General features: G+C 39.6%; 1 protein-coding gene and 1 long non-coding RNA gene across 2 annotated transcripts; one reads left to right on the top strand and one right to left on the bottom strand.

Annotated features, from left to right (window-relative positions):
* Nucleotides 1-3,861: 3,861 nt before the first annotated feature.
* LOC133413825 (uncharacterized) lies at nt 3,862-11,589 on the bottom strand. The gene is made up of 4 exons (XR_009769925.1): nt 11,503-11,589; nt 10,261-10,680; nt 5,414-5,572; nt 3,862-4,301 (listed from the first exon to the last, which is right to left on the bottom strand). It is a non-coding gene; the product is annotated as an uncharacterized LOC133413825 (long non-coding RNA).
* LOC133413819 (corticotropin-releasing factor-binding protein-like) lies at nt 4,000-9,492 on the top strand. The gene is made up of 7 exons (XM_061698658.1): nt 4,000-4,137; nt 4,209-4,305; nt 5,377-5,534; nt 6,205-6,418; nt 7,153-7,301; nt 8,109-8,229; nt 9,109-9,492. Exons 1-7 carry the CDS (start codon nt 4,054-4,056, stop codon nt 9,261-9,263), a joined length of 978 nt encoding a protein of 325 aa, XP_061554642.1. The 5' UTR covers nt 4,000-4,053; the 3' UTR covers nt 9,264-9,492.
* Nucleotides 11,590-13,918: the final 2,329 nt, after the last annotated feature.

Here is a 13,918-nt window from a genome sequence, read left to right as displayed (position 1 = left end):
GTTTAATTTATTCCATGACCGTGCTCGGACGACAAAACACTTGTATATCAAATCATTTTACCCCATTGAAATGGACAAGAAATGCCATTACTCGGCCATTAATCTGTTCCAGCCCCCCAGTCATGGGTATACTCATAGTGGCCACACCCCTACATTGCAAAAAAACTAAACTTCAAACTGATAACATTTATTGTTATAGCAACACTCCATGACTAAAAATGTGCTTTCCTTTGGGTGGTGTGGGGTGGTTGGGCCAGTTGGCCGCTAAAACGGGCTTGATTTTCGCAAGAAAGAGAAGGGACGCCTTCTCAACCAACCAGATTAGTCCGGTTGCAATCGATTCAGTGCCCTCAGCATAAAATGACCTGGATGAATGACAATCAGAATTGCACAATATCTCCTTTATTAAAAATGTGGCGCTCACTGACTCTCCTCCTGGTGTAATAATTTATTGAGCTCCCTCTGGCGGCCGGCTAATGGAATGCATGTATATCCAACTATATAAACTTAAAAACATTTGACACTGTTTTAATTATTTTATTAGTTATAATAATGAATTAATCGATGACAATCTAATTATAGTAGTAACATTAACAAAATTATAACGAACACTTTTACACGTCACATGTAGATTTGATTGTCTATTCAGGTTTTCATCCATTTACCTCATTAGATATCATATGCTGTATATTGTATAGAATAATAAATGTATGTATTGTTAACAAAAATACAAAAATAATTTTACAGATATTTAATGCTTAGTTTTTCAAATTGATGAATCAATCAGGACTGCATTACTTATAACTATAATAAAAATTGGATGTATTGTAAATAATCCCCCCAAAATTTTAAAACAATTGTAGACATGTCATGTTAAATGTATTTGATTAAATGATAGGTTAATTAATAAAACGTTATAAATGAATCATTAAAAATAATAAATTGATTTCTTGTATTTTACATATGTCTCAATAGCTATTTTATCTATTTAATCGTCTTTTTAACTGTAACTACTTTTATTCACAGTGGTTGGGTGTCGCAGGGACTTCGAGACTGTGGGTGGCCAGAAGCTTTGTGTTTCGGTCTTTTAAATATGAAAGGTGCTATACAAATAAAGGTTTGACTGATTGATTGATATACTGCATTTTTAATACGTCCAAATGATTTTTTTTTTTAGTAATTGGTGGTCGCATCATAACGGAAATAATGCTAAGTAATACTATTTGAAAATGAGAATGATTTTACGACGAGAGCACATTATGTTCACATAGACATTTAAATTATTTTTTTTTTTTTAACCTCATCAGTGATTGTCCATTGAAAAAAAAAAAAAAAAAAAGAAATATGGCCTTTGAGCACAAAAGTCTGCCGACCCATGACATTTATATGCACAACGTGTAATTGTGTGTCCACTTGCAGGAGGAGACACTCACGGAGGGCGAAAGATGCTGAAGGCGCTGTCATGGCCGTCAACAGGAAGTTGCCGTTGAGCAGCTTCTGCTGGCAGCGTCAACTAGCTTAGCCTGTTATGACATAAGCCGGCCTTTGTTTCCCTAAAACTCAATTCTGCATGGTCCAACTGAATCCGCCTTATGCACACGCGCATGCACACACGCTTGGGTGTAATTGTCTATGTCAGTGTTTCCCAATCCTTACTGAGCCCCAACACATATTTTACATTGGAAAAATCTCACAACATACCGCCAAATGTAACTCAGAAAAGGTATATGCAGTAGTACTTTGACATACGAGTGTGCCAACTTGTGTGCTCTTTTTTTTTTTATTTATATATTTTTTTTTTAGATATGAGCCGTGGCAGATAGTGAACAATTCCTCAAAGAGGCCCTGTGTGCTTGCTTTAAGCTGTTTATTGCCACTCCCAGTTGACGCTTACTGTGAAACTAAACATAAAACAAAGAGAATCACACATTGCGTATTTAACTAAAACCACACGTCTTTGTCTTATGAAAGTCCACTAGCTTAATGCTAGCACACTATGCAAAACACCGTAGACAGGTTAAAGAAACTAGCATCAATGTTGGGGTTTGCTTGGAATTTTTACTGTGCGAACAGGAACTGAACCAGCATGTGAAACGCACAAGGATGTTTTGACGAGGAAGCATGCAGCGGAAATTTCCCACATTTCAGTGCAGCGTTTCCTTAACTTACTGCCGACTAGTGGCCCGGCATGCTTATTACACCTTTGTCTGACCTGAATCTTAAAATGCAGAAAATGTTAGATAGAAAAAAAGAAGAAAAAAACAATCATACAGTTTTTAAAAGGTTGTCAACATACGCTGAGATTCCGGATGCCCTCTACTAGCCACAAAGCTCAAATCGTTGTCCGGGCAACGGATCATGCTACATCGAGATGGCGCTGACGTCAGTAGGGACGCATTCTCGTCAGCCATTTAAGGCGCCTTCTGGAGGCAATTCAGTTTTTATTTCTAAGAAATGACAGGCAGGCAGGCATGACAGCGATGCCATCCGCCCGCTTGCTAAATTTAGCTCGTTAAATTCTATCGGACCCTGAAGGCGTATGATTATTTCGATGGAGGTTTCCAGCTTGACGGGCGAGCTTATTTCGGACATGCGAGCATGTTGTCCTGCGCTGTTCCCCACCAGCAAACTGGGAAACGAGTGTCTTCTCTTCCTCGGTGTCCTTGAACACAACATCCTATGCATGTTATGGTGCAACGTGTTTATTTTAGGACTTGCAGCGCAAGGCAGTGAAAGTCACAAACCTAACACCGTGCTTTTGTAAACATCGCAAGCAATTTTGCGTTTTCCCAAACGTGTTGTTTCGTAGGAATCAAAGACAATTGAGTTTTTTACGAACCCAACGTGCGCTTTCCGTAAACATCGCCCATTCAGTGGCTTGAGATCTATTTTTTTTCGTAAACAAAGACAATTTAGTCTGCAATTATCCTTACGTACTATGTTAATGAACCTAATGTTCGTTTTTCCATGTACATCAGTTGGTCTTCAACCAACCTTACATATGTTTATGAACCTAATAGTTAACAGAACGGACGTACTGTACGTAAACACCAAATACAAATGAGCATAAAAGGAAACCTACTTATGATTACAAACCAAATGTACGTGTTTACAAACCTCACGTCGCTACATACGTTGGTAGATGCAGTGTCCTTGAACGCAACACGTTCGGTTCGGCATCTTCCAAAGCAACGTTTGAGGCAGTTAATTTGCACAGCTGACACCTGAGCCGAGTCGCTTTACGTTGCCGGCGGCGTTTATAGTCACCATCGCGTCACGCGAAGGACGCCGTGTAATCAACTTAGTCGCCGTCGTCCAGGTGCAAACTTTAACGTCATGTAAAACGACCACAGTCGAGTACCAATTTATCAGACAGATTGTTTCTTTTAATGATTTTGAGCGTTACAAAAAAAATAAAAATGATAAAAATTGATGGAAAACATTCTTTATCTTACGTCATCCATCCATTTTGATCACCGCTTCTCCCCACTAGGGTCGCGCGGGCGTGCTGTAGCCTATCCCAGCTATCTTCGGGCGTGAGGCGGGGTACACCTTGAACCGGTCGGCAGCCAATCGCAGGGCAACAATTTAGTCTTTGATTCAGGATTTTATTATTTACATGTGTTTATGAGCCTAACGTACGTCTTTGAGTATGACAGATTAGTTTTCAATGAACTTTACACACAACATGCAACAGCATCCCTCGCATTCAATCCAAATATCGATAATATCGATACCAGCATTGAGCAATAATGATGGCTGCTTTAGTTTTTAGTTTTTCCTCATCAGGTTTAGGCAAATATTTCTTGGAACTCCAGGTTTCTTAAAGTTCTTTACACGAGAGAATTGGATTACTGTAGTCCACCCTCGGTGTTGACACCCCGCCCCCCCCCCCCCCCTCCCCCTCCCTTTCCTCACTGTCACCATCCTCGCCCTCGTCACAAGTGCGCAATCACTTGGTAATGGGGCTCGGGGCAGCTGGCAGGTGGTCCTGGCAGAACTTATAAAAGGCGGCGGCGGCCCCACGGAGGCTCCGACGATGCGACGACCACGATGACGATGGAGCGCACTTTGCGGCAACGCCTCTTCTTGGTCTTGAGCTTGTGTGTCCTGAAGGGAGACTGCAGATATATCGAGGTAGGACGGTCTTCACTCACCGACATCCTCATCACCGTCAGGCGAACATTCTCCTCTCCTCTACCGTGCAGGATAATGACGTCCTAAAGGATGAATTATACTCCTTCTTCAACTCAGAGCTGCGCAGGGAGACAGACCAGGACCTGATCCTGTACCGACGACCACTGCGTGAGTCAACACACACACACACACACACACACACACACACACTTTTCACGACTTCTGCTGATTGCCTGTCAATCAAAACACTTTGGACAAACCTAACCTTATGTGTTTTGGAAAACAAAAGACAATTTAGTCTTCAATAAACTGGTTACATGTTGCTTTTTTAAAATATTAACAATTTAGAGTCTGCAACAAACCTAACGAAATCATTATGTGGCCATTGAAAAACAATCGTCAGCCTTCAATTAACCTTAACCTCATGTTTTTCATTTAAAATAAACTGATTGTGCTTTTCTTAAATATTCATTGACAGACTTCGACAAATCTAACACGTTTTTCTGAATTAACTTTAGTGTTTTCTAAAACATCTAAGACAATGTCGACTTTTCATTGGAAGATCATTTGTTAACGTTGACGACGGCTGACGTTCGGGTTTCGGCTACTTTGTTCGTACCAATAGGAAGATTCCTTTTGCAGCTAAAGTTAGACATGTAACACACATTTAGACAACAACCACAACAGAAGACACACAAAAAGTAGTCAAGGCTACCATCAAAGCTCATTTCTAAACCGAAAAAAAACGTTCCCAAAAAAATAAACAAACCTTACTTCTACCTTAGTTGCGCAATGTTACTATGCCTTGGTTTCATCGTCAGTAAACCGATTTTTTTTTTTACAATTACAATGTAGAATTTACAATTTTCCCCACCGACAGTTTAGCCGCCAATTAACCTAACATACATCACATGAATACAAAACTGATGCATGGGTCCTCATGTTTACAATCTTACATCAAGCGCCCTGTGGACGTTTCAAATGAAGTATGTTTGTACGAGCCTAACTTAAAATAAATCAGACAATTGAATCAGTGAGCCTTACAACGTTTTTGTAAACAGTCTTCACTCGAGAATATATACACAGTTTTGTATAAAGCAAAGACAAATGAGTCATGTTTAAGGTCGACGTACTCAAGTTTTGTACATTTCAAAGACTTTTTCGTCAATGAACCTTCTATATATATTTGTCGTAGGACTACGTGGTTTTATAAATATCAAAGGCACGTGTGTGTCTCAGGTTGTGTGGACATGGTGGCGGCGGAGGGTCGCTTCACCTTCACGGCCGAGCGTCCCCAGCTCAACTGCGCCGCCTTCTTCGCGGCCGAGCCCGACGAGGTCGTCAGCGTGGAGTATGATAGCGTCGACGTCGACTGCCAGGCGGGGGACGTCATCACGGTGAGGCCGGCGCCGCCGCAGGAAATCGGATTTCGGTGCTGAGAGATGGTAAAAGCGGCAAAGTGAGGACGAGAACAAAAACAAACAAAACAAAATGCCAACGTGTGAAAAGGCACGTGATTGCAAAGCCATTTTTGCGGCAGACGCGACCTCGATCAACACACCATGTTTGGAATGGATGTGCTATTACTTTGATTTAGTGTGAATTCTGTGGAAAATGGTATAAATCAAAGCTAACCTCGATTAATATCGAAATGTGTACTGTTTAGAATATAGGCGCTATTACTCTGGGCAAGTGTGACTGTTCATGTTATCGGAGAAAAAGAAAAATGCTAAATGCTAACCTTCACTGTGTTTCGGCAAATCTGACCTCAATTAAGAAAGAATGATGCACTATCTTAACAAGCTATTGTTAATAGTGCTATTACTTTGAGCTAGTGTGAATGTTATTTGAGAACAGGTGCTAAATGCTAACATTTAAACAACATGTAATAGCCGTATTAATGTTTTTTTTGGTGCTAATTCTGACCTTATACACGGCATGCATGTTTGGAACAAATGCGAATGCTGGCATTTAAACATCACGTAATAGTAGTAAACACACTAAAACGCTTGAATCGCACAGCCCATCGACGCAATCCTCATAAGTATTTCGTATTTGATCTTGAAGATGTTTGACGGCTGGGTGATGAAGGGCGAGAAGTTCCCCAGCTCGCAGGACCACCCGCTGTCCCCGCGCGAGCGCTACGTGGACTACTGTGACTCCGCCACTTCCGCCAGGAGTAGCGTGCGCTCCTCGCAGAACGTGGCCATGATCTTCTTCCGCGTGCACAACGCCGGCAGCAGCTTCACCGTGACGTTCAGGAAGCTCGCCAACCCTTTCCGTAAGTAAATGCGATCCTTAATGTGTTTGAATGTGATTTTTTTTTAATACTAAACACAGCCACATCCCGATTAACACAGTTTGTTTCCTTAATGCTATGAATAGTTTTGGCAATGGGCTCCCCATTTTTGGCTTGAGCACCTGCCCCACAACATGTCTGTGCATGTGCCTGCCCATTTTGTTTCGTTAACTACATGTAGAAGAAATCCTTTGCGCTTGCGGAAACAAGAGCGATTCGAATATTTTGCAACCGTTACGTGTCTGATAGCTAAAAGTAGTAAGACACACTTGACGAACATGGCAGCCATTTTGATCTTGATTACGGTCATGCCATATTGCAAGCATTGCTGCAGTTTAGCACCTTCTGAACGTTAAGCAATTTGAATTTCATTGTTCTAAAATAACATTGACACTACTCGACAAAAGATTCTTTTGATGACCAAACGATAACATACGACAAATATAAGAAACTAGCAAAGCGACTTTCATTTTGTTTCTAGAAATTGTAATTCTGATACCTTGTGTGTCATAAGTCCAGAGAGAGTCTAAAATCTAATGTCTTGACAGCTAAAAGGAATTACACCCATTTTTATCTTGAACAAGTTGTGATCTGTCACAAAACGTCGCTGTTATTACGCACCGTTTGATTGTGAGCATCGTGCATTTTTCTGGTTCGAGAACAACAACGTTCACCGTTTACGTGACAATTAACGTGCCACGTTTGCCTCGTTGCAGCCTGCAATATCATCTCGCAGTCGCCACAGGGCACTTTCACCATGGTGAGCCCACAGCAGCACAGGAACTGCAGCTTCTCCATCGTCTACCCAGTGGAGGTGGACATCTCCGAATTTTCCTCGTTGGGGCTCCGCGGCAATTTCCCGAAGGTGAAGCGACACACACCAAGCACTGACTAAATGTCTGCCTCACGCCGTACTAATATGTTTACATTGGGTTAGACCAGATCAAAGTATTAGGTTTTTTAAAACTGAATTTTTATTGGCATATTCAATTTTTGTTTTGTTTTTTGTGGCATGTGGTCTGAAGCATATGCCGTTATAAATACATTTTAAAATGTATTTACGTACAGTCCATATACAATAACCACATTACTACCACATCATAATACGGACATTCTCCCAAATGTGAATAACTATGTTCTGTAAAAAAAAAAAAAAAAAAAAAAAAAGCTATATTTTATATATTTTTTTACATAAAATCTGTAAATTGTGAGATGTCTAACTGATTTTCATTGTTCCTGTAACAGTGACAATAAAGTTCTACTCGAAATACATATTTTGTAATCGTTTTATAAATTAGTTTTGGCTTGGGGCATATTAAAACACCTTTTCAAAAAAATATATTTTATTGGCCCACAACATAGTACAAAGAATAATTGTTTTATTTTTTTATAGCACCCCATGGCATGTTCTATTTACAATGTTCTTTTTTTTTTTTTTTTTTTTTTATAAATACTGGCTGGCAACAAATTCTATTTTTAAAAAAAAGGTTTTTTTTTGGAATGTTTTCATTTTATTAATTAAAAAAAAAGTTTTGTTTCTCGTCCACAGAATTGACCCATAGCCAATTCCAATTTGTTTTCGATTTATTTATTTTTGACAGGCCACGTCATATAAAAAAATAATGTGTTTTGTTTGGACTAAAATGTTGACTGCCCCCCCCCCCCCCCCCAGTGGCCCACGTCCGGGTGCGCTTCCGACTCCGAGGACATGGTGCAGCTTCTGGGGGGAAACGGTCTGGACACGTCCAAAATGCTCCCCGTCACTGAGCTCTGCAGCTCCTCCGCTGGGTCAAGTGAGTACTACACATTTGTAGCTGCATTCTATTCTATTCAGACCCAGCCCAAAGCATAAGGCAATTTAGACCAATAGGGGTCCCCGAAGAGCAATTAGCAGTCAGCAGAGACTTGAATAAATTTGTTTTACTCGTCTGACTGTGGACAATGACACATCTTCACAAGGTCTGATGCTTTTGTTCTTGGGTTGATATGCACATTTCAGACCAAAGCACGTTCATCTCTGGGACACAGAACATGTATATACGTTCATATAATTGTTTGGACAGATGAATGAGGCAACTTCAGGCATCTGGAAATTGCACCCAAGGATGCACCAGATTTGTGCAAGTCCACAATCCTCGTCCTGATATCTTGGCTGATTTTTATTTTTATACTTTTCCATGATGTCACATAAGTATGCTTAGTTCAATTGCATCTACAGGTGTGTCTCTAATGGACTCATATGTTGTCAATCAAACAATCAGAAGCTTCCAAAGACATGACATAATCTAGGGTTTTCCAAATTGTTTAAAGGCACAGTCATCCTACTTTTTGTAAAAAAAAAAAAAAAAATATTTGACTTTGGAGAAAGTAACAAAAAATTCTGTTCATTTAGCAAATAGAAATAATTTTGGTAATCGTCATTGACCTAAAAGGAGAATGGTTTAGTCTGATTTTACATCAGACAGTGAGAAAAAACTGTGGGTGCTTTGTCACTTTGAGCATTGTGTAAATCAATCCTCTCTCGTAGTATAACAGTGCTACAACAGTTTATAGTGTTTGAATGATGAATAATATTACTGCCCCCCGCCCCACCTCACATGAAATTTTGCTCACACGGAGTCCGTGGAGGCGTGGGTCGGCTCTGATTCTATTTACTTCTCTTGTCCCTACAGGCCACGTGAAGGTGGGCTGCGACAACACGGTGGTGCGCATGGTGTCCAGCGGCCGCTACGTCAACAGAGTGTCCTTCAGCTACCGCTTGCTGGACAGCCAGGAGCTGCAGAAGCTCCGCGTCAACAACGTGGAGGATTTCTGCTTCGCCAACTGATCTCTCTCGTCTCGACGACCCCAAAGATGAAACATAAACGGGAATATCAATGAAGACGAGTTGTGTGTTAACCCCCCTGCCCCCCCAAACCCCCACAAATCCGTGCTGTTTGTTGAATAAAGTTGTCGTCGCTGCCTCTGTTGTGACCAATTTTTGTGATGAACGGTGCTAAAGTGAGTGCAATCTATTTGTTGTTCGAGTGATACGCTATTAATAAATACAAATACATTCATTGGCATTGTATACACATGCTTTTTTTGTAATAAAACAACACTGCATGCCAAATCAATTATTATTATTCTTTCTTGTTGAGAGAACATTTATATGGTTCCACTGTTCCAAAGGAGCTATGGCAACCGTCACCATTGCGACCGGCCACAACAAAAGCTACACTGAAAAAGTTTTTTTTTTTTTATATCCATCCATCTTCAACATCGCTTATCCTGGTTAGGGTCGCGGGGCACCGGAGCCTATCCCAGCTGACTTCGGGCGAAAGGCGGACTACACCCTGAACTGGTCGCCAGTCAGTCGCAGGGCACAGCAGCATATTAAAAATACCATTTTTTAAAAATGTTTTTACTATTTTCAAACTTCATTGACTGGCACTGTCTGGCAGCGTATCCATTTTTTTTTAATAAAGTAAGGTTTTTAGATTGTGAGGGATCTGCAGGCTAATAAAGAATATATAATTATTTTGGTCATGTCTTAAATACTTTTATTGATGCATGGCATGGTGAATTTTGTTAATTTTACATATTTATTTTACTGCCCCACAGCATATTAAAAACATTTTCAAATCAGTTTTACACATTTTACAACTCCCCCCCCCCTCCCATCTATTGCATAGTTTAATTGGCTTTTTAATTATTTATTTTTTTCCCTTCTTTATTTTTACATTTTTGTCACTGGCCTGTGGCACATTTTTTTTTTTTTTTTTTTTAGTTATAAGTTATATCATTTTTTGTTGCCATTTTCCAGCCATCCATCCATCTTCTACCGCTTATCCGAGGTCAGGTCACGTGGGCAGTAGCTTTAGCAGGGACGCCCAGACTTCCCTCTCCCCAGCCACTTCATCCAGCTCTTCCGGGGGGATCCCGAGGCGTTCCCAGGCTAGCCGAGAGACGTAGTTTCTCCAGCGTGTCCTGGGTCGCCCCCGGGGCTGCACCGATCAGCCTGCCGATCTCCCGTTCGATTCTTCCCTCACTCGTGAACAAGACCCCAAGATACTTGAACTCTTCCACTTGGGGCAGGATCTCACCCCCGACCCGGAGAGGGAACGCCACCCTTTTCCGACTGAGGACCACGGTCTCAGATTCGGAGGTGCTGATTCTCTTCCCAGCCGCTTCACACTCGGCTGCGAACCGCTCCAGTGGGAGTTGGAGATCACGGCTTGATGAAGCCAACAGAACCACATCATCTGCAAACAGCCATTTTACTACTTTTTATTGGTCTCCGCCATAGTCTACATTTATTTTTTCTACTGGTTAGCAGCATGTTAAAGATATGTTTTAAGATCAGTTTGAGTAGTGTCAATCTTTTTATGGGCTTGCAGCATATTAAAAAAAAAAATCAAATCAAATAAAAAAATCAACAGGGTCTGCAACAGAAAAAGAAACCGTTATTGGTTCCCGGCATATTCTACAAACCAAATAATTGGGCCCATATAGACATGTTTGTTTGTTTTTGTTTTTTTGACCACGTCACCAGATGCTCATCATTGCTGAGCTAATGGCGTCAAAGACTCCACCGGGTCTGGAAGGGAGGCTTCATCATCTGCGCTGACGTGAAAAATGAACCCCCCGCCCAAAAAAAAAAAAAAAATTAAAAAAGAAATATATATATATATATATATATATGAAAAAACTACCACCAATCTCCCTGCTCAAAACAGCAGTCCCCATGTGAAGGAATGATGCTTGCTTTGTGTTTATGGAAGGCAGGTGCTTTATCTTTCGCACACACCTGCAGCCGGTCTTGCCGATAACGTGTGCACATTGTGGTCATAGGCGTTCATAATGATCTTAAACAGCTAATTGCTTCCACCAAGGACAGCGATAATGTTGTTATCTGCACTTTTCTCCACCCAAAACAAAAGGTTCACGCTAAGGAAGTTAGCATTCGCTTGTTTCTTGCTGCTGCTGGCTGTCAGTAAGTTCAACTGCTTAAACATGAGCTTAACTTTAGGCTAAGCATGGTTATTAAAAACAAATGTCGGAGTAGATATTATTGCAGTACTTACACAAATTGGTGAATCGAGTGAGGTTACCAGGCTCCTAAAGTTAGCCTTGCCTGAATGTTCCTCGACTAATGCACTTTTAGATTTCTTCTGTTCTTTTTTTGCAAATATTGGTCAATTTAAGATAACTACTGCCATCTGCTGGTGTAAAAAAAAACATGTTACGATATTTAGCAGAAAAAAATATTTGGGCATTTTCTTCTCGATAAATCTTTTTTTTTCTTGAAGAAATTGACGCCTTTTTCTCGAACATATTGAAATTTGATCGAGAACATATTCACCTTTTTCTAAAAACATGACTTTTTTTCAAAGGATTATGAATTTAATCTTCTTTAAGACAGTTTTTTGAAAATATTTTTTTCTTGAGAAATGTGATGTTTTTTCTTCAAAATATACAGCTTTTTCTCAAAAATTTACTTCTGCTTTCTTGAAAATATGATTTTTTAAAAATCGAAAACACTGTTTATTTTTCTAATATACAAAATGTTTTTCGAAAAAAATAACACTTTTGGGGGTAAATTACAAAAAAAAATTGAAAATAATTTTTTTTTAACCCTTTTATTAAAAACAATGCTACTTATTTTCTCAAAAATGTACAAATTTTGGATGAAACATTTCAAAAATGTACAACTTTTTATAGAAAAAAAATATTTACCTCGTAAATATACACGTTTTTTTTAAAAAAATGACAGTTTTTCTAAAAAAAAAAAGTTTATGAATAAATGAAATGTATTCAAATGTATTCATAAATGAACGTTTTTCTGACTCAAAAATGGACTATTGTTTTCTTGAAAGTGTAGGATTTTTTTTCACAAAAAAAAATACATTTCCAGAACAAAATCATTTTTTTTTAAATAGTTTTTTTCTAATTTTTTCTCTCTTAAAAATAAAAAATAGAAAACATTTCCATGAACACATGCAACATTTATCTCAAGTAATATATATATATATATATATATATATATATATATATATAAAGATACTTTTTGAAAGAATCTTGAATGAATGTATGTGGCCTGCAACCAGAGAGGAACAGTTTCTGTCGTCAGCATACTGGCAGGAATAACAACACCCACGTAGGCTGCAAAATTATCAAAGAACGCCTTTGACTGATCGCAACCTTTTCTGCGCTAACCACGACTGCCAATTACGACATCCCACCGGGGGTGGGCCTCCGCTCGTCTCAATCAAAGCCAATCACGTTAACGAGGAGCTTTAGCTGCGAGTATAAAAGCAACCTGCGTTATTTATTTTGCCGGAAAATGTCATCTCCAATCAAGCGATGACAAATTGGGGAAATACATGTTTCTCGTTCTTACACCGAGCCGAGAGTGTCAAGAGTCGCTGCTTGAGGGGAGCAAAACATGTCAGACGTGAGGGTTGGACGCTGGTGGACGCAGGTGGTCCGTGCGTCACGCTGACCGGGGTGAGCCTTCGCTTTCCGAAAAGCAAAGCCATCGTTCGTCGGCCCTCTCGTCAAAAAAGGCCGCTGGCGTGCTACGCTCACGTGGTGGAAACGCAGATGTGCTTTCACACTTTTGCTTCATATGTCTTTTTTTGGGTTTGTTGGTTTGTTTTTACTTTTAAGATTACGACCCGTCTGGTTTCATGACTTTAGCTGCGCTATTCAATCAAATTAAACACAAATAATATTCCACCAATCTGGTCTGAAAAATATTTGTCGATTTGTCATTCTCTAAGTGAGACACATAACTATCTGTAGCTATGCCAAGATAGTATCTATCTATCTATCTATCTATCTATCTATCTATCTATCTATCTATCTATCTATCTATCCATCTATCCATCTATCCATCTATCTATCTATCTATCTATCTATCTATCTATCTATCTATCTATCTATCTGTCGAGAGATAGAGATAGTCAGATCGCCAGATAGCGCCAGCTAGCTAGCTCATTAGCTTGCTAGCTAGATAGACGGACCGACAAGTTTCAAGTTCTCAAGTAACCACAAGGTATGAGTAGCTTAACAGTGTTATCCATAATATATATATATATATATATATATATATTAAAATATTTAATAAAATTAGAAATATGAATATATAATTGATTGTTCACTCAAATCTTTATCTATCCAAATGTGCAGGTGTACTTAATCAAATGGCCACGTGTTAAAAGTGACAAAAACAGCAACAACCCAAGTATCATCCAATGGAATTTAATTTCATGCAAACGAGAGTCATTTAAAGACAACGGACGGGAAAACGTTTTCCCACGACTCAACCAAAGCGAAAACATGTTGTCATTTTGAACGAAGGACGACGTGTTTTAAAAGGGGAATCATCACATTTATTGACAACAGCGCTGAATTGAACAATACGTCGCGATATAACATTCGTGTCATTTTAAATGACAGAGAGTGGCTGGATGTACAGCGTGCTTCAAAAAGGAACAT

The sequence above is a fragment of the Phycodurus eques genome, chromosome 15 (assembly GCF_024500275.1).
Source record: "Phycodurus eques isolate BA_2022a chromosome 15, UOR_Pequ_1.1, whole genome shotgun sequence".
Taxonomy (NCBI): domain Eukaryota; kingdom Metazoa; phylum Chordata; class Actinopteri; order Syngnathiformes; family Syngnathidae; genus Phycodurus; species Phycodurus eques.
The sequence above is the reverse complement of the archived record's forward strand: the minus strand, read 5'-3'. Positions and strand labels throughout refer to the sequence as shown.